Raw genomic sequence first — 20,639 nt, 5'->3', positions numbered from 1 at the left:
GTGAGCAGTTATGAGTGATTTTGGACAGATCGTAACCTGGATAGTACACCCCTGCTGACTGGAAACTTAACTGAGAGAGTAAAAGTTGACTTGTCTGGACCTGAAATCAGTGAGCAGAGAAATCATAAGCACACAGTGATATAGAACAATATACAGTATCACCCCAAAATATGTTAAATCTTTCGCTGTTGATTTGCAAAAAGGTTGCAGCCGCACTTAAACCAAGATTTGGTTTGCGTCGCTCAGTACTTTGTAAAATCATCAATCCAACAGTGCAAGAGGTGTAACTAAGGTGTTCTTTCTGGACCCTATTCAGACGACACAATCTGGGGATGAGTGAGCAAAACAAGGGTCAAGTTATAAGACGGAGCAGGCGACACAAACTCATGGACCCTCTGTATAGCTTATTGTATTCACCGTTTGTTTCACACTCCAGTGCACAATATATATTACCACAATGTCTTCAGAAATATGAAATGTACACTGCAGAAGTGTAAACAGTCATTATGGTTAATATTTTCCTCAAGCAATGATTAAACCTTTCATTAAAGAACAACTTTCATTTTTTTCACTGTTGCTGTATTAAGGAAGAGACTACATGTACCAAAATACTTCTTATACAAGTGTGTAGACTGTATTTCTCCCAGTGCCCCAGAGCCTAACCCCCCTCTTTTACAATAATCCTTGCAGGGCAAATTGATTTATTATCTGATGATTCGTTATGCAGTGCACTTTTTAGTATCACATTGCCAATACATCCTGGGGTAAGACTATTTCTAGAGTTTAGCTTCTTTCACGAATGGCTGGATGAGATTCATGGATCTATTAGCCACTAAATACCAACCAGGCTAGATAGACCAAATAACCTCCTCTCTTATAATCCCCCATTTCTCTATAAATCTTAGGGCAGTGGTTCTCAGTCCTGGATGTGGAGTATCCCTCTGTCTTCTGGTTGCTCTGCCAACTGGGTGCTTAATCACCTGTGCTGATTGGTAATCGTAGCTCATGCTGCTTTCCGGACTTTTCTCTGCACTCTGTCCTTGGTTTCAACAACACCCTAGTTAATGTGCATTATTACCGACATCTGCAGGACACAGAGCTTTATGCAGTCTCTCCTCAACTTGCTAATTAAGAATTTATTCCCTTATTTCTGCCTCAGTGGCTCTTATTAGGTGATCAGTTAATGATGAATGGACACAGACGGGAAGGACACTGCGTCAGACAGCTCCCACAGTGAGGCAGTGTCTTTCAGCTCGCACACCTGAGTGAGAGCAGTCTTGAAGCTCACTAATTAGCATAGGGTTCATGCCAATTAAGATTCTCCTTTAGCCTTTTAAGAGCTGAAAGAAGGTTGTAAAAGAACAGGATTCAGTTGGGAAATTGAATTAAATCAGCTTGTGATTAAGAACTCAGCCTGAGCAGAAACCAGCAGACACAGGAGTACTGGGGGAGAAGCTTTACTATCCATTGTCTTTGAGCATACCTGAGTGTCACCTTAGTTTACCTCTGCTGAAAAGGGCCGCGGATCTCTGCATCCATTTTCATTGAGATCATAAAGACTGGCACATTAAGAAACTGCCCTGTCAATTCTCCCATTCTCTTCGGATGAGTCTAACTTACCTTAGTTTTTGATAAACATGTAAATGTGTAAAAGCTTGGAAGGCAGGAGACAAATTATGCTTTTTATTATGCGGCCACTTTTAGAACATCTCAGCCACTCATAGCTGAGGCTATGGCCAAGTGCAAATAGCTTTCAAGGCAAGGACAAACAACTAGGTAGAAAAATATAATCGTCTTAGCCTTTGTAAGCATTCTTTTAATATTATTTTTAAACTGCAGAACTCTGGGAAGTCATACAAGAACATTTTTTTCAAGTATAACATTTACGAAATAAATGGGTTCTGTAATAATACAGACGAAAAATAAAGTCTTAAAATGGTATCAGTTAAAATGTGATTACTTAGCCGTTTATGTATTTTGCAGTGAAGAATTTGTGCAGTGCATTTCAGAATGAATGACTGCATAACGGCTACTGGTATTTTACTCATTCTTGGTTTTTAACATGCCATCTGTGGCATGTGATTAATGAATGGGGACTTGTGTTCTGTGGCTGCTGGAATCTGGAAGGTTCTGCAAGGTTCTGTGGAACTCTTCTGCTTCTTAAATAATAATATTTAAAAACTGCAGAACTCTGGGAAGTCATGCAAGAACATTTTTTTTCAAGTATTACATTTACTTAATAAATGGGTTCTGTAATAACACAGACGGTAAGTCTTAAAATGGTATCAGTTAAAATGTGATTACTTAGCTGTTTATGTATTGCGCAGTGAAGAATTTGTGCTGTGCATTCCAGAATGAATGACCTCATAACGGCTACTGGTATTTTACTCACTCTTGGTTTTTAGCATGCCATCTGTGGCATGTGATTAATGAATGGGGACTTGTTGTGTTCTGCGACTGCTGGAATCTGGAAGGTTCTATGAAACTCTTCTGCTTCTCATACGCTGCTTGTGCTAGACTAGAACCAGCAAATTAGGTGAACACATGGCCTTGCAAACGAGAGCAATTGGCCCCCGTTTAATTTGGCTCTAAGTGTTCCCTCATGCAGCTGGTGGGAAAATTTGAGTCTTCCACATCCTTATTATCAGTTTGCTTTGGGCAGTGTTATCAGGGGTTAACACCTGGCTCCATAATGATACAAGTTACTTAAGAGTATTTTTGGAACTTACATCTTTACTGCATAGAAATGGAGGTTCATAAAGAAAAATCCCAACTTCCACCAATCACCTGCACACTGGGGTTAAAGACAGGCCTTTAGTTCATCATTCCTCAAGTGCTCATTGTGCTGAGGCCTCTAGATTGTCCCCAGCACCACTGCCAATGTTGCCTGTTTCTAGTTCATGGTAGGAAGGATTCTGACTTCTCTGTCAATGTGGCCAGGTGGTCGAATAAAACCAAGGCAAATAAAACCACACATACCACTACATTTCTAATTGTGTCGATACTTTGAATGTCGTTTCTTTTCTATAGTTCCATTACTTGGAATTGTCTTTAGAATGGCAAGTAGCATTAGGAAATTTTAATGGATGTGATTCAACATCGTTACATACTTTTGTTTGCTTTGCCAGTGACAGATTTGATGAACAGCAGGGTAGTGTGATCTTCCAGTAGATCAGGGGGCCCAGAGAAATCTGTGTGTTTGGGTGTGTTTTTAAGCATAATAGCAACTTTAAGACAAGCAATTATATATTACAAGCATAAGGAACATCTCAAAAAAGTTTCAGAAAGTGTTTTTTTCATACGGCAGTAGTTTACCTATATTGTTAACTAAAAAAAGCTGACCAATTGTGATTAAGCAGTGAAGTCTGCTGGGCTCACAGTTCATGTTAATGTGCTTCAATCAAGAGCAGGTTTCACGTTACTGTCCCTGGGTTGCTGAACTCTGTGACAGCCCTAATCTGACCACAACACCCAGTGCTGATCATGATAGTATTGATGAGATGAGTCCAAAGTGGTGCCTCCTGACACTCACCTACTCCATAATCACCAGCCTTGCATCAGGGGGATGTTGAGTCGAAAGGAGGCGAAATCTCCTTGATCCCGCTGGACGGGCATCTTTTGCATATTGGTGACAACTTACAGTATTCCTGTACCTGAGTCTGCAAGAATTTGTGATCGTCACTGAAGTGAAAATCGTAGCCTAAAAGCTTGCGGTCCGTGGTGCAGTGAGAATGAGGTGATTATCAATCGTTCATTCCACGATTTGGGGGGTTTGAAATTGAGGTCAGTGACTCAAGATTAGAGAAAGTTACCACAGAGTGACAAGTTTATTCTTAGGCTAGCCTATGGAGTTTATTCTTGCTAGCGAGTGTGCCTCTGGTGAGAGAAGACTAGATTTAAAGGGAATCGACTTCATGTGACTCAGCCTTGTTACCCGTCCTGCTAACTCTGAGCTGTGGACCATTCCTGGACACAGACAGGCTGCTGACACCGGGCCCCTGATTTGCAAACATGAACGATAGTCTTTGATGCTCACATAGTTGCTAGTGAGCTTGCTCATGCTCTCTCCAGCTTTGGCCTGTCATTTGATGCTGTAATTGACAGTTATGGTGTGGTCTAATTTTTATGATTACTCTGCAGGTAGCTGTACATTAGTAAATATAGGAATTTTGCCTCACTGTATAATAATAATAGAGCTCCTTCTATGTCTCTTGACAAAAATTAAAAAGCACTCTAACTATACCTTAGCCGAAAAATCCATGTTCTTTCTTTTGCACTTTACTGCTGGAAATTGAAGCACACTTCTGACATGTAGGCTCAGGACTGAAAAATGACTTTAGTGCTGCAGTAAGATTGTATTTGCCACTCTAAGTGAATATCTGTGGATGTCTTTACTTCAAGATAGTTTGGCTACATATTTTTGTTGCATGTTATTTAGCATACTATGTATTAAATGAAGAGACCATACGTTGGTAAGCTCCAGTAAAACTTATGTTTGCTCTGCAGGCTTATGGAAATGAGTTTTCCTGAGTTCCTTGTGTTGTTCTTTATCTCCGATGCACTCCCCTCTCCTATCTGGATTATAGCAATAACCAAAATTTAGGATCAGCGAGACAGAAATGGGGCAAAAAAAGTAAATGGACCACACATAATTGAAAATTAAAGTCACAAAAATAGATATCAGCAGGGGCATTTAATGGACTGAAACTGTCTGAGGCCACAGCCACTGCTCTGATCAGTTTTCATTGCATTTAATTTGCCGTTTAATTCTCCCGCCCAACCATAGCCCAAGGTTGTGATGATTTATTCCAATGTGTGTGATCCCATTAAAATGTTATACAGTATATTTTTGCCATGTTCTTGTTTTACAGCATCTTAAACTTAATTGCCTGTAATACGTTAGAAGGAGATGCTGAAGTGGAGCTGTTGCTGGCTCCTCCTTAGCAAGTGCAACTTTTGCAGGATGCGTTTGGTTAGGTGCCTGTCCCAACCACGACGGTAAGAACTGGTTGATACACGCGAGGGCGGCACAGTGGGCAGAGGTAAGCACTGCATCCTTGCAGCGCTGGAGCCTGGGGTACGTCTGTGTCGAGTTTGGATGTTCTCCCCACATTCGCTTCTGGGTTGGGTTTCATCACACAGATCAAACAGACAAACTGGTAGCTTAATTGGCTTCTGGTGTGAGTGTATGTGTATGTGATAGACTGGTGTCCTGTCCAGGGTTTTTCCAGTCTTGTGGCTGTTGCTTGTCAAACCCCGCGACCCCGCCCACCCCTCATGACCCTGTAAGTGGTTACAAAATAGATAATACAATATATATGCTGCTCAAGTACAGTATACTTTGAGTTGCTGTCTTGGAATTTGTGAAGAGTAATGTAAATGAAAGATCATTAAATTACTGGATTCCTTGTACCCAAAGTAGGCGGTAATTCTAACTAGTGGACTCTTTGAGTAAATTGTTAATCCTCATAAAATACACATACAGTATAAGGTAAATGATGTACTGTAACTTCTTATGAGAACATCTTCATACAAACCTGATCTTGTACAAATGTATAGTAATAGATACGAAAAATATAAATCAGTGGATAGCTTGTTTGGAAGTGAGAGCGAGGACAGTAGTGCTTAATTTTATAGGAAAACCAAGGCTTGTCACGTGCTTCGTTGTCAGATCTCTCCAAAAACACATGTGAATTCAGCAGCACTGATCAGTAAACAAACGACTCTACATCTCAATCTATCAACAAAGAATTTTCAGCATCTGCTATGACAGGACCCCCACCCACTCCATTTTCCACATGCATCTACCTGGCAAAAAGGCATAAACAGGGGAGGGGAGGTTATGTGAGGATACAGCTTCATCACAGTAATAAGGAGGAATTTCTGTAGGCAGGACAAGCGTTTTTGTACTCCTTATACTGAGTATTCTCTCTGCGAGAAAAGAGCAGGCCAGACTAATGCAGCCTCCAATCACGTCATCATGTCACTGTTAACTCAAGCCATGTGACTGCAACATCATGTCAACAGTGGCTTCATTATGTCACCCATTTCTCAGCTGGTCTATTGACTCAGCTGGAGACCCAGCCTCACAGATAAGCAGAGGGGTGTCTAAAGTTCAAGATTTCAGATTGCATGCTGTTAAGTGAACAAAAGATGTTTCCCCCTGACCAGGGCTTTTTAGATATTTAGTTTATACATTAGTAAACTAGTGTTTAGTTCAGTTGCTTTCTACGGTTCATCTACACATGCCGTGCTAGCAGTTTCTGATGTGCTTGTCTCTGGTGCTTTTGTGCTGTAGATTGTAACATACGGAACTCCTCTCCCAAATCCCAGCTCTATATGGACAGTTTTAAAGACATCATGTTCTTTCTGACAAGCTTCACAGGAGGTTTTATTTTCACTATATAAGCCATATAAGATGGTATTTTACTTATACAGTAAGAATTTTGTTTTTGTAATAAAGTCATCTGGAGAATTGACCTGGGAGGAGCTGGTTTTGGGAGAGCAAATCACTCATTATCTTTTGGGTCATGAGACCCGTTTGTCTCTCTGTAATGGGACTGACGTGGAAACTGAACAGGGTTTCTTATTAGGTGCAACGTGCACCCCAGAGAGACAGCACCATGAAAAGATCCAGTCATAATGCACTGCAAATCACTCATTATCTTTTGGGTCATGAGACCCGTTTGTCTCTCTGTAATGGGACTGACGTGTAAACTGAACAGGGTTTCTTATTAGGTGCAATGTGGACCCCAGAGAGACAGCACCATGAAAAGATCCAGTCATAATGCACTGCAAAAGCCATTGAGATTAGGAGCTGGGATATTCATGCATTTCCCAAGTACATTATCCAGTACAGGGTCCATTTATGCAATAAATGCAAAGGAAGCCCTGTAGAAGGCAATCAGCATTGCACCACTGGCGTGTGCATGTGTGGGTTTGCTGTCTCTTTAGTACTTCTGTTACCTCTGTATGACCTCTGAGTCTCCCAATATACATACAGGCTTGCTGTCTTCTGCCTATCATATCTGCGTTCCGGCTCAGGTCTGCAAGGGCTTAGGGTGTCCTATTAGTAAATTTGTGAATCAAGAGAGCCCCCAGTGCGCCCTTTAAGCACCCTTCTATTGAGTCTGCATGGGAGCAGACTTTGCTGAAGGGAATTTCCCTGCGAAACTGTGATGTTTCATGTTCTAACCTATCAAAGCGTAGTGAAGTTGCCTTAGAAAATAACATATTCAATTGTTAGTAAAATTTTTACCAATTTTAAAACTCATTATATTTGATGTGAAAACAAAATGTCATTAAGCTACTTTAGACTCATGTGTATTCTAGGTACGAAGTTTTGACATAAGGCTTTTATTTTGTCATCCCTATTCGATGATGATAAATATTAGTTTGCCTACGGTGTTTTTTTGTACATGGAAAAACAAGGTATGTAATAGTACAAAGCTTTGGGGGTATTGTCAAATTAACCTTATTTAGTTTACTTTGACCACTTTGAATTGATGCTATTCAATGTGAATGAACGCATTATGTTCCTTGTACTATTATTTTTGTACTGGGACAGACTAGATGCAATGTACAGTATTTCAACTTTGAAGAAACAGAGTGTACTTCACTTGTTTTAAGTCGAGCCTGCTCAACATGAATGAACACAGTATGTCACTACTTTTGTGCAGGGACAGACTTGATGACCTTCAATTTCATCAGACTATGAGCGGAGAAAAAAAAAAAGCTTTGAAAAAAGTCTCTGTAGATGTGAACTCAGCCACTGGAAAAGCAGCATCAACAACAGATAGATTTTGACCGTGAGCTGTGTAACCAACAAGTGATGGCGTTCAAAGGCGGCCATTACCCTTTTTATAACGGTACCCCTTGAAAGCTTGCGCACTTAAAGTCCACACATGCACTACGTCACAGAAATGCGGACTTGGAGCTTAGAGCGGCACTTGGGACTCGGCCTGTGAAACTCAGGGACCAAACACCAGGCTTTCCCATACCGCCAGTATTCCTTTCCTCTTTTAAAAAGAATGCCCCAAACAGTGTGCTCTAGACCCGGCCTGTGGATGTCATCATTTGAGTGAGGCCTTTGAAAACCTCTTTCTCGCCCCCCTGTCTCAGGTCCTGGAGGTGGTGCGCTCCAACTACGACACGCTGACCCTGAAGCTGCAGGACGGGCTGGACCAGTATGAGAGGTACTCCGAGCAGCCCAAGGAGGCCGGCTTCTTCAAAGAGCTGGTGAGTATGTGCTGGGAATGCCCAGATACCTTCAGCATTTTCTCTGCCGTGCTGCTTTCGCTACAGAGGGGTCACAACAGAGAGTGAACTTGGATACTCTAGAATATCACTGCCAACAACTCCAAACCTGACTTTGGCATTTTTCAGACTAATGCAACATTGGAGTTGTTCATTTATGCCATTTAATTGAATTTTACACCTCCCTATTCGAGGCCTTGGATGACAGGCCTGATTTGTTTTCGGCGCTCTGACCACAGAGGCCATTATTCAGGTTCCCCCATCATGCTGAACTTTGTTCATATAGCAGTAGGAGACACCGCCAATTGACCGGATATCCAATCAGTTGCCTGCCTTTTTGTCTTCAGAGCAGCTGTTACCAGATTGGCAGCAGTGGTTCCTGGAAGAATCATCATTTTTTTACAAACAGTACCTTTATGGCTGTTGCTGAGTTTAATTCACCAGTTTCCCACTGACAAAAAATCAAGCTTAGTACAAAAAAAGCATTCAATCAGCATGAGTTGGTCATTATTAAACCACTGCTGTTTTTGTTCATTGATTTGTCTTTCCTCTTACCCTTCTGATGAGCTTCCTTGGGTGAAAAACAAATCATCGTTATGATGATGTGTGTCAAGGTGTTCCTTTTCCCAAAACGTGTTTAATTTGAGTGCTTTGCGGTATAGGCTTATTATTTTGGTAAGATGGTGATTGACCACTCATTTTCACAATTTAACAGCTGGCTGCTGTTAGTAAGGTCTACTGCAGCCCGACTGGCTTTGCCAGTCTTTTCTCTGTTCTACGCCATTAACGATGTCATAATTACCGCCCCCCTGAAATAACCCGTATTTGCTGTGCAAAATATTGAGTTCTGTGATAAAGTATTAATAAGCAAGTATATTTAGAAGATATTGACATATAGAGCATCCCTGTCTATAAAAGAAGCATCAGTAAAGCTCTTAACATCACTTCTGCTCTGGCCTGCACTAAATTCAAGAGCAGTCATGCCATCTTTTGGGCAGTGACTCTGCTAGATGCATATTTCTATAGACCTGTTCTTGCTATTTATAAATTGTTTAAACTGTTTTGTGTTTGTCCATAGGTGTCTTGAAGTTCATGGCAGATACTCTGCTCCAAGTGCATTCTGACTCCATTGATTGCTGTGACTGTATTTGCAGGTGCGCTCCATCAGTCTGAATGTGCGGAAAAATGTCTCCCTCAACACGCTGAGCCAGGACGTGCTCCTCAAGGAGTTCTCCTCCATATCCTGAGATGGTGCCTTCAGCTTTGAGGACTCGTAACCTTGTGTCTGGTCCCCAGAGTGCCTGCTGCACCCCCTTCACCCTGTTCCACTGCTTCCTGAGTGTCCTCCTCTCCACACGAGCCAGTGCTGCCACTGGCCGGCAAGGCCGACCTCCCCAGACCCTCGGACGCCCCCCGCCTGGCCTTCGCCCTGGTGCACACCAACATGCTGGCATAGGAGCCCTCTGGGATGTGGGCTGTGTTTGTGTGCGCAGCTAGAATATAACAGTGATTGCACAGTGTGGCCTCAGCATTGTCCTCACTTCCAAGTGTTAATCAACCTTTTTAATTTAAAAAAAATCATTGTTTTTTGGTTTGTTTTTCTGTCCTGCTGGTGCTTTTGACCTAGGGAATAATATGAAGCTTAGTGTTGTTATTTTATTAACAGACATTTACTTTGTTTTAAACAAACCTCTAGAGACAGTATCACATGAATTCTGTAGCACTCATAACCAGATATAGGTATTTTGAGCTGTGATTAGTGTGGGTTCAGAGTTTTAAAGGCTACGTTTTCCAGTTTTGTACAGTGAGAGGATCATTTTCTGAAAAGAGTTGTTATTTCAGTATAACTTTACAGGAGTTCGCCTTAGGTCACTGCCAGAGCCCAGCTCCCCTTGTGTGTGCGTGTGCATGCTAAACCATTCATTTTCCTGTTGTGGTTTAGGAATTAAATGTCATTTCTTAATACTGACCCTGAGGCCTCTGTTTCAGACATTTAACCTTAATACTGACAGTATGAGCTTCTGTGCAGATTGCTGTTTTAAAGGGTGAAGCTGTATGGTTTGCAGTCTGATGTGTAGATGTTCTAATAACAAATGCCACTCCCCACACCCCTGAGCCTCAGAGGAGCTCTGAGAAAGACGGGCCCGAGAGGCCGACACTAACAAACTCGACACAACGTCCTTCTTCACTGGTGGGATCAGCAGTGAAGCAGGTTTGAAATGCAGAATGGCATCTTGGAGACAAACAGGAATTCTCATCTGCGGATGCCATGGTTGCAGAGGACTCCCGTAGGTCCAGAAAGAGCAGCTGCTGCTGTCCTGCCATTTGTGGGAATGAAGAATTCCCATCTCAGAATCCTGAACTGAGTCAATTTCTTGGGCCATTGACTAAGAGGAGTATAAATAATGTGCCCTACAGCCCCCACTGGAGACTTGGAGATTTTTCATTTTACACGCATAGAATTCCGCCTTTGCCTATTTTCCAGTGTAAAATGTCGATTTGACTCCCTGTGTGCAGCTGTCCTGATTCCTGGCGAGTTATTTGATCCGATGGACTTCCGGCACTGCCCCGCAGTACAGAACACAATCCAGGAATTCTGTTGTGGATTTTTTTCCCTGGTTTCATTTGTGTGTCTGACGCTACAAGCAGATTGCTGTCGCGTTTGGCACGGTTCCTGCACTGTGGGCCTCTCCTTGCCCGTCTGAGCTCAGACCTGTCCCCTGAGCGGCAGGGAGACTGCTGTGAAAAGGCCTAGATACAGGCTGCTGCGTCTGCAGCGCTCGAGGGACAGTACCTGGCTGGTGCAGATTAAAAAAAAATTGTTACTGTTGACGTATTTCAAGCTTGTGCTATCTTTAACAAAACAATGCTGTCACTGTTCATTTACGTGTGTTACGCAGAGGGTATTTATGGTTGTCATGAGAAATCCTGGGTGTGTGCACTGCTGGAGATGTAAGGATTATTTTTTGAATGAGGTGGACAAAGCTGGCTCTGCAGCATACTGCTTTAAGCCCTACATACAGTATAAAGCAATATAATCTAGTGATTTTAGTTCAGATTCCTTGATTTCAACAAGCTGTTTTTGTAGTTTTGTATATGTTTTAATGTTCTGATTTCATGTGAAATTTCTCAAATAACGAATAATGATAATGTAAATGTTGGTATTTGGGTGTGTTGGGCATATCCTTCCTTAAGTGCACCTAAGTCTGGGTTTGTCACTGGTTTCACTGGGTTATGTAGGAAGGACTGGGGCTCATTTTCTTGTATCTACTCTGTGGAGGTAAGTATTGGTTTAATGCCATCATTTAGTAGGCGGTGTTGGTGTAGCCGCATTTGAACTTTATCCAAGGGTTGTTGGCTGCTTTCTCAAGAGATCCTGAAACTGCAGCATGACTTTGATTCTGCTCCTCTTCACGTCAGCGCTGAGCTAAAAAAGTCTGGGTAGTTTTTTTTTTCTTCTGTAGCGTCTTCAGGTGTGTTGTGTTTTAATCTTGATTTGTCCCTCCGTTTGTGTACTTGTTCAGAGGGTGAGTGGAGAGCATGCTGTGCAGTCCCTGCGCAGCCCTCGTTGCCCAATCAGAAAAGACAAGTATAAAAGAAAACAAGAATCTGACGCTGGTGGGAGAATTATTGCCGTTTCAGTCGGCTTTTGGGTTGCTATGGAAACAGTAGCAGTAAGGGTGGCAGGGAACAGCAGACAGCCATTGGAAAAAAAAACACTGAATAATTAAAGGCAGAAATGGGGGAAAATCCAGTATAAACTGCCACATCCTGAAGACTACGGGGCAGTATGATTTTTCATTAGCTGTGTGTGCTTCCCACAGAGCACTGTCTGAGTGCAACCTTATAGGACTCATGGTGAACTCTCTTGCCTTCAGCAAGCCAGGAGCAGCTAGAGCCTTACACCACTTATAAACCCCTTGGCAGAATTGGTGGGAATCCAGAAACATTGTGAAGGTCCCTTTTAAAAACATTGATTTTTGTGTTGCACATGCAGTCGGAAAAGCAAAAAGTACTGTGCTGCCAATTAGAGAATACCCCTAATAGCAAGTTGGTTTAACCTCAGTGGCGACTTCACCTGCACCACATTGCAGCATTGATTCTACTAGATCTTCTTAGTTGTCCTTAGAGAGACAGCACTGGTCTGCGAGCAGTATCTGATGCAGCATGAGATGTATGAGATGTACATAGTGGTTCGTTAGCTTTTTAGAACTTGAATTGTGTTTCCTTTTCTATTTATCTGCTAGCCACTGCCTGTATATTAATAATGTCTTTGAGGGCTGCAGGGTATTCTTTTAAATTTACCTTTAATCATAACTAATTGGACTATATCTTTGGATAAGAAGTCAGATCACTTGTTTTTTTTATATCTTCATCGGAAGTTTTTTAAAAAAATGCCTCTAAATTGTGTAGGATGCTGTGCCTTGGGAGCAGGAGTTGCCCATCCCTGCTGTAAAGTCTTGAAACTGTCTGATTTGACAGCCCAATCTGCTGTTGCTGTCGGTGATGACCCAGAGCAACCACAAATCAGGAGTCTTATGCTTTAGCTTTAAGCTTTTGGCTTTTTACATCAACTTTCTTCCACATATCACAGCAAAACACCCACTACTTTGCAATTCTCAGTGATCAAGTGACATAACAAGTGATTGAGTACTGAGCCACTCACAATGCATATAGAATGGGTGGCTTAAATGGCACATTGTCTAAAATGTTGAAATTGCAACTGTTTTTCCCCAGTTAAAACTGACTGGATAGTCTGTATGAATTATTATATTGGAGGACAGTTTGACGGCAGGATAGCTGTTCCTCCTGTGACAGAATATCATGTCTTACATGCAATGTTGCTGTTCTACAGCACTCCATTGGGACCAAGGCTTGCAGCACATAGCATGTCTCCATGTCTGCTTTCTCCTGTTTGATGGCCTAGAACATACCATACACAAGACATAATGTCTTAGTGAAATAGTGGTCTGGTTTTTACACGTTAGGATGTCAAAATAATGGATGAGTAATCATATTTCTTGGTCTTCAGCGCTGAAATAGCCATTAAGATATGCTATGGTTCAAAGGAAAGTCATTTTATATAGCAGAAGGCAATAGAAAGTCACTTGATTAGTGACTTCGATGTCTTAAATAATGAAGAAGACACCTGGAAGAGTTTGCTCACATTTGGAAATAAAAATCAGTACGTTGGTTTGTTCATTTGTTTTGTTATGGACTGGTGACATCCCTAGTCTTTCTAACCTTTGCTATAGATGTAGTGTAGACGTTGGTGTAGTGCAGATGTCAGCCATACTCACATCCAGGGGAGAAACCACAAGCAGCTCCGTGGATGGTCACTTTGGCAGCCGCTGAGGTACTTCAGGAGGAAACAAGAGTACTGCGCTGACCGCTTTGAGAAAGCCGATGGAAGAGTAAGGCATGATGGGAAAGCAGATACAGCGCACAGAGGTCGGGAGGACCTGAACTAACTAATCCTCTTGCTTGTCTGGGTCAAGTTACTGTCGTGATGTGACGGATTATGGTGATTTTCCCATCTTCGTCTTTTCAGCAGCAACAGTGGTGCGTAAACACAGAATGAGATCATGAAATGGAGGTCCAGACAAAGTGCGCTAATTTAATAAGCCAGATCATGCAATCTAGTCCGTCTAGTGTCTTAATCTTTTTAAGTAGAGTTAGAAGTTTGTGAGACTGCCAATTTTTTAAAAGTGTTTCTTGGTGCCAAGCAAAGGTTCTGTTCTTTGTCATCTCATTAATTCTCCCAGGCTACAGATGACTGGGTAAAGTATAAAGCATGCCACTCCCCCTCTAGATACATTGCCCCACTATATTCGTTCCAGACCCTGCCTGTTGGAGCAGTTTGTCAGTGCATTCCCTGCTGAGAGAGTAATTAGCTTCTATCATCATGATCAAGCTCAGCACCCAGCTTCTCCAGCGTGTGCAGCACTCTCCAGGCTTTAAAGTCTTCAAGTCTGAACGGAATAGAAACAGGAAAAGCGTATTATATAATGAAACCCTCAGTTGGGCTGTACGTTGTCTAAATTGATTGATCAAACCTTTTTTAAGTTGTTTCAAAGAGAACTCATATGATGGAGCGCTCTCACTAAAATGCGTACAGATTTAACAATGTGTTAATTTTAAATGTGCCTAGTTCTCTCTGATTTCCTGTGCAGTGGGCCTGCAACATGTCACCTGGTTGGTGCTCTTCAGTATTGAATAAAATGGGTCCCCTCCTACAGTATATGCCCAAACCTTTGGGACACAAAAGTTTATACAAGTGTGAACAATTAAATCACTCTCTCACACTTGGTTTTAATCCACAAGGTGATAAAGAGGCAATTACATTGCATATAAATAAAAAACATCATATCTTAGTGAATATATCACAATATATAACATATCTTTCAGAACTTTTCCAAGAACACCTCTCTGTATAAAGTAAATTCTACAACTCTTAATGCTTGTCTTTTGGATATTTACAGACTTCTAAACATTATCATAGGTAAGGACTTAGCAGCCGAAACCCCAAAAATCTGATGACAGATTTATTTTCCTCTGTAACAGCTTGTGCCACTTTTCTCTTTGCATGTACAACTGCAACAGCTTTAGAACAAAACATTTTGAAGGCATGCAAGTTGAACATTTCATTAGTGCTTGTTTTCATTATGTAATGTTAAAAGCTGTGAGATCTTTATAGTGTGATGTGCTGGCAGGGAGTTTTGGCTCTCTTTTCTTTTTTGAAAAGTTATTATGTAAAATGTTCTCGGAAACAGAAACAAGAACAGTGCAGCACAGTTGCATTTCCCCACCCAAAAGGACTCGATCATCAGCGATGCCTTCTTCTCTCCTACCCAAAGTATCTCTAAGCTGCAGCAGATCCATCACTACTGTGCAGCAATAATTTAACCTGCTCAGCACCACAGATCTGAGCAATATAAACCTTGTTATAAATGACATTAAGATATGGGGAGATCCAGTTTAGAATAGTGGGGAACGTAGCCACATCCTGTTTCCCAAACCCCATCTGGACATTCCCAGAATGTGGATAGATGCCCACAACGCCCCCAGGACAAAGGACTGGATTGCATGGAGAAAGTTACAGAAACTCCTGTGATGGTTAGACTTTGGAAGCTGAATTTCTAGTCCCAGGAAGTGTTCTGATGTTTAGAATTTCAAATGCCTGTTCTATCGGCTGCTAATAATTGTGTGTGCGGCCTCAAAAAGAGAAGCTTAAAAAAGGAATTCAATCCCTTTGTTTTTCCACCTGAAATCTGCACTGGGTGTGTAACATCCTCTCCACCCTTGTTTCTGTTCCAGGGGACATAAGAATATGTTGATCCCTATCGTATAATTGAGGTTTTTACTACTTACATGCAATGCCCTGCACTTAAACGTCATCTACCAGATGTTTCCCCAGTCACGAATAATGTGAGGGAGGCAGTGAATGACATCAGATGTGCCCTTTAATGAATCTTGTCGTAATGGAACAATGCGGCCATGTACGCCTCTTGCCATCACAATATCACCTTAGAATATAGTTTGGGTTTAAGTAAATGTCAGATCCTCTATAAATGGGATATCACATGACCCTATTAGGGCCAAAACTTGTGTCCTGTCCCGAACCACATCTTCTGGCTCAGGTATATAAGCACTTCTAGTACAGCTGCCACTGCCGGAGTAAGACCAGGCAAATGAAGAGAATGGAGACACTCCACATGCTTTTCCTGATTATTTTAAAAAGGTGAGGCATTTGAAAGCTGTGCTGCCTGTCCTTATTTGCAGGAATGCTTGTGAAGGATTCTGTGCTGCAGAGTCTCATAGTTAATAAATTGCTTATTACTGTGGTCTCTGTGTATCTTGTGGTGCTGTCTCCACACTGAACTCATGCTCTGACACGTTAGGAAACCACGGAGCTGGTGCAAGTTATTCAGTGTCTTTCGTTTTCGGTGTCCAACAAAGACAAAGTCAGTTACCTTGGCAATCGCAGTGATCTGTGAGCTAGTCATGGCCATCCTCAATTCTGTCTTATCCGGGTCAGGAAAACTGTTTTGATTTAAGGAAATGTCAAGGAATAATAGGAGTCATACTTTTTCTGTTTTCCTGTGATTTTGGTAGGACCAAAGACGCAAGCGAAACAAAAAATAAACAAGGCAGGTAACAGAAATAAGAACATAGGAGCTGTAACTTCAGGGCCATTCTTACATAATGTGTTCTGTTTCTTTTAATTATCCTTCATTAATGTAAGATTACAAAATGGTTACAAACGAGAGTACTTAATTTAGCTTGTCTATCCTGTTTGATGGTTAGTAGCTAATTGATCTGAGGATCCGGCCATTTCATGAAATAAACCAGGGTTTCAATACATACTGTAGGAGGATATTCCTTTCAGCTTCAGCTTTCATTTCTCTCCATCTTTTCTAATGGGGGTTTCTTAATTCATGAGCAAGTCAAGGAGGCTCAGCGTTTCAGATATACTGTTAAGTTCACGTCCTGGACCAATGATCTGAGCCTTGTTTTTCTGTAATGCTTTGATTTTTTAATTTCAATTTCAGCACTTACAGTATCTGTGTTTAAGCATTCTGTTAACATCCATAGCTTAGCCTGATGAGGCTGACGGAGGTCAGGAGGTGGGCAGTTTCTTAGTAAGAGCTTAGTAATATGCATAGAAAACTCATAATTTATCTGTAAGTAGGCGCTTGTCACTTCTGCTTGCTGATGGGATTTTTCCCATTGGAAGGGAGATTTAAGGAGTGAGTTTATTTCAGTTTTCAATTTGTACATCTCATTATGCTGGTTCAGATTACTGTTCTAAGCCCTTGCAGCAGGGATTGGGTTTCTGGAGCCAGTAGGGTTGCGGAGATACTGTAGAAGTGCTTGATGGTGCTGTCCTGCATTTGTGTTTCACTGAGCCATGACCAAAGTTTGCAGTGATTCCAGTAACAAGCTTACTGCTTCTGACCTCCAATGAAATGCTGCCAGATTAGACAAACACGAAACCCTGTCATCTTCTGCTGTCCTCTTTTTAAAAAAAGTGCCATATACATATACCATAAACCGTATACATAGTTATAGGGTACTGATACAAATATAAAGTAAATATACTGATGAGGGGGAGAACACCGTGTATTAAAAAAAATCTCTCACACAGCGCTTCACATCAAATCCACCTCTTTTCGCATTTAAAATTTGGTTGCTGTTCTGCAACGCATTTTACATGTTGTCTTCTATTTATAAAGTCCTTTTATTCCAGTCAAACCAGCCAACTGGTCATTCAACCAGTGTCATTTCTGCCTCTTAAATTGCTTGAAACAAATCCACATCCACAAGAAATATTTACATAATGTGGTTTCTGGAAAGTCATACTATGGTGCACTAAGAGATTATAGTTTATTTTTTAACATTTGATTTCCAAGTCTCTTAAATATAAGCTGATGTGGCCCTTTCTTTACAAAGGCTCTTTCTTGTTTTTCTAAACAAGCATCTTGTGATCACCTGGGCATTCGTCAAGAGGTTTTGTAACTTAGTTTGGTATTTACTGCACAATCCTTTCTGTTGAGTTTTATTTTTCTTCAGTGAACGTTTAATCTCCATTCTTGATGAGCAGCTGCAACTAACCACTGACCCTGTCCTTTTGCAGGATTTTTTTAAAGAAACTTCTTATTAAAAATGAGTGCCAGCGAACTTAGTGACTCTCTGTGTGGAGTTTGCATGTTTGCTCCCTCCTAGTTCGTGTGTTTTTTGCCTGGTGCTACACTCCCATAGACATGAAGATTAGCTTTATTAGCCCCTCTATGCCGTCCCCCATACTGTAGGTAAATCTGCTCCCCCAGCAGGAAAGTCATGACTGGAGAACACTACTGTGGCTCACACATAACTACCACAAGTTCTGATAGTGGGTCAGTTTCTTCCTTTAATATTCTCAGATATTCTGAATTTGCATCTACTGTCATGAACAAAGATACTGTTGGCTGACCCTTGTGTTGTAAATATAGTTTCTTTTTAAGTTTGTAAGGTTGCTGCCTTACAGCTCTGTGGCCCTGGGTTCAGTTACAGACCTGAGGTGCTGTCTGTGTGGAGTTTGTATGCTCTCCCCATGCTCATGTGGATTTCCTCCGGGGGCTCTGGATTCCTCCCACAGTCCAAAAACATATTGGGAGGTTATTTGGGGGAAATTGGCCCAGGTGTGACTGTGTCTGTCTGTGTGTGCCCTGCCATGGACTGGCGTCCTATCCAGGGTGTATCCTGCCTCGTGACCGTTGCTTGCTGAGACAACCCTAAATTGAAGTGGTTAGAAGATGGATGGATGAAGCTAGCAAAATCTTGCAACACCTTTGCACACTAGAGACAATGCAGCTTCCTTCTGTCTTCTGAAAGGTAAATGTCAGAATGGCAGGAAGGTGCTAGCTGGCACCTTGCCTGTATGTCTGTGGAGCTGTTGTGTCTTTGCTGGGCGGTGTGTCCCGTTGGAGTGATCCCAGCAAATGGTTCCCGCTTTTACTTCAGTCACAGCACAGTCCTGCTTTGTGGCAACTCTGATGACTTGTGGCAGGCTGCAGACTTTCTGTCTTCCAGCTGCAAAATGCTGACCGAGCTGGGGGACGCTGTGTGATGGGGTGCACCTGCGCTGATGCCACCGAGCGAGTATATTGTACATCTGCCGGTCCCAGTCATCCATTCAGATTCCCGCACACATGTGCTGCAAGTACAGGCTTTCATCTCTAGCACAGACAGCCAGGCCTGCTCTTTCAAATCTTGGCTGTGCCCTGCTGCTACAGCCAGGTCTCTGCCACAGTGCTTGTGGTTGTCATGGAAAACTGTACACCAGCAGCCCAGCCACACTGCAATATCCCTAGTGGGGGCAATGTGGCTCATTGGTAAAGGCTAAAGAAGTAGGAGTCTTGATTCAGGATTAGAAGCTTGAAGAGCAGTCTGATCTGTGTTTCAGAGCTTTGGGTTTGGAATGCAGAATCCTATTAAATTTCTGGGTCCAGGCTGGGAGTAGAATGCAGTTTGTTCCTAGGGATATACCTGGCATGGGCTTAAGGATTAGCTGATGTTGGTAGGTTGTGTGGCCAAGAAATTGCGACTGGAAGCCTCAAAGGGCAGGTGGCTTTGTGGTTAAGCTCTACTGCCTAGCTTTGTTGATTAAATCAAGGATAGACTGCAGTCAGCTCAATACACCAAGGAATTTCCCTGTGCCATTCTTTTTAATTAAGTTTTGGGATGAAATTGTAATATTCTACTCCAGTCTCAGGCTGCTGTGAACCTCTGAGCCATTCAGCTTCCATTTGCTTTTCCAGTCCATGCTCTCACCCCAAAGGCAATGTCTGCCCTGTGCTCTGGCTGGGCCACCCAAAAAAAAGAAATCGCAGCTTCACAAGAAAACCCAGAGCCCTCTCCGATCTGCTGATATTTAATATTCAGCACTACAGAGATCTTTTTGATCTTTATTTACAGTGTATGCTATAAACTACAATATATGTGGTATTGTAATATGAATATGGTATTTGTAATATGGTAAATTGAACAGAAAAGATTGTTGTCTTATTAAATAAGTTACATACCTTTGCAAAATCAGGTAGGGAGCTGTCAAATAGGAAGGAGAAAAAAAGTTGGTTTGATTTAGAGTTCTTATTCAAATGTCGAAAAGTCTTTTATTATTCACAGTTATAGCTCCACTTCCTATACCTTAAATGTACAACACAAAAACATCATGTACATTTGGGTTATTTAATTAACAAAATGATTCAATAGTAAACAACATCATTCTGTGAACTCTTCAATTCAGAACCTCCTTGTGCAGCAGTTACCCTTACTAGACATTTCCAGGAACTAATTATTAGTGACACTGCATGAACATTTCACTTCAAGTCCTGCATTAACTTTTAAGTGGGGTTTAACTCCCTTTCTTGACGGTCAGTACAAACTGTGGAATTTCTCCTTCAGCCAATCTGATGTACAGCAGATCTGTTTATGTGTTCAGGACCATTGGTTTTCTGCATGACCCACATTCAGTTCAGCTTCAGCTGAAATACTCCAGAATTTGCTGATATAACACCAAATTCCTTCTTTGTTACCCACTTTTCAAACCATGTGATTAATTATGCTAAGTGAACTAGGAGTTCACTTATTATTTCACACACTGATTCTTAATCATTCATTAAGAAGAAAACTCAGCAAGAAAAATCTTTATATAAAAGGGGCCAAGATCAAATATAATATTGGGAGCACAAGGAGATTAGCACCTAATTTAAGACACCTATTACAAGAGCTAAGAGAAAATATGGGAGATAAAATTATTTTAAAAATGAGATCAGTAAGGGAAGGAGTGATTAAGAGATCTATGGATTTACAGTAGTTCAGAGGAATAGCAAAGAATAGCA

General features: G+C 41.6%; 1 protein-coding gene across 6 annotated transcripts in view; it reads left to right on the top strand.

Annotated features, from left to right (window-relative positions):
- The window catches only part of armh3 (armadillo like helical domain containing 3), an 83,071-nt gene extending 71,985 nt beyond the window's left edge, over nucleotides 1–11,086 (top strand). For all 6 annotated transcript variants that reach the window (XM_015347814.2, XM_015347809.2, XM_015347812.2 and 3 more), the window contains 2 exons: nucleotides 8,122–8,238; nucleotides 9,411–11,086. In XM_015347814.2, the coding sequence (XP_015203300.1) occupies nucleotides 8,122–8,238; nucleotides 9,411–9,503 (210 nt within the window). In that variant the 3' untranslated portion in view covers nucleotides 9,504–11,086. The remainder of the gene's footprint in view (nucleotides 1–8,121; nucleotides 8,239–9,410) is intronic.
- The last annotated feature ends 9,553 nt before the right edge of the window (nucleotides 11,087–20,639 follow it).

This window comes from Lepisosteus oculatus, chromosome 4 (assembly GCF_040954835.1).
Source record: "Lepisosteus oculatus isolate fLepOcu1 chromosome 4, fLepOcu1.hap2, whole genome shotgun sequence".
Taxonomy (NCBI): domain Eukaryota; kingdom Metazoa; phylum Chordata; class Actinopteri; order Semionotiformes; family Lepisosteidae; genus Lepisosteus; species Lepisosteus oculatus.
This window is presented reverse-complemented; position numbering and strand designations above follow the sequence as displayed.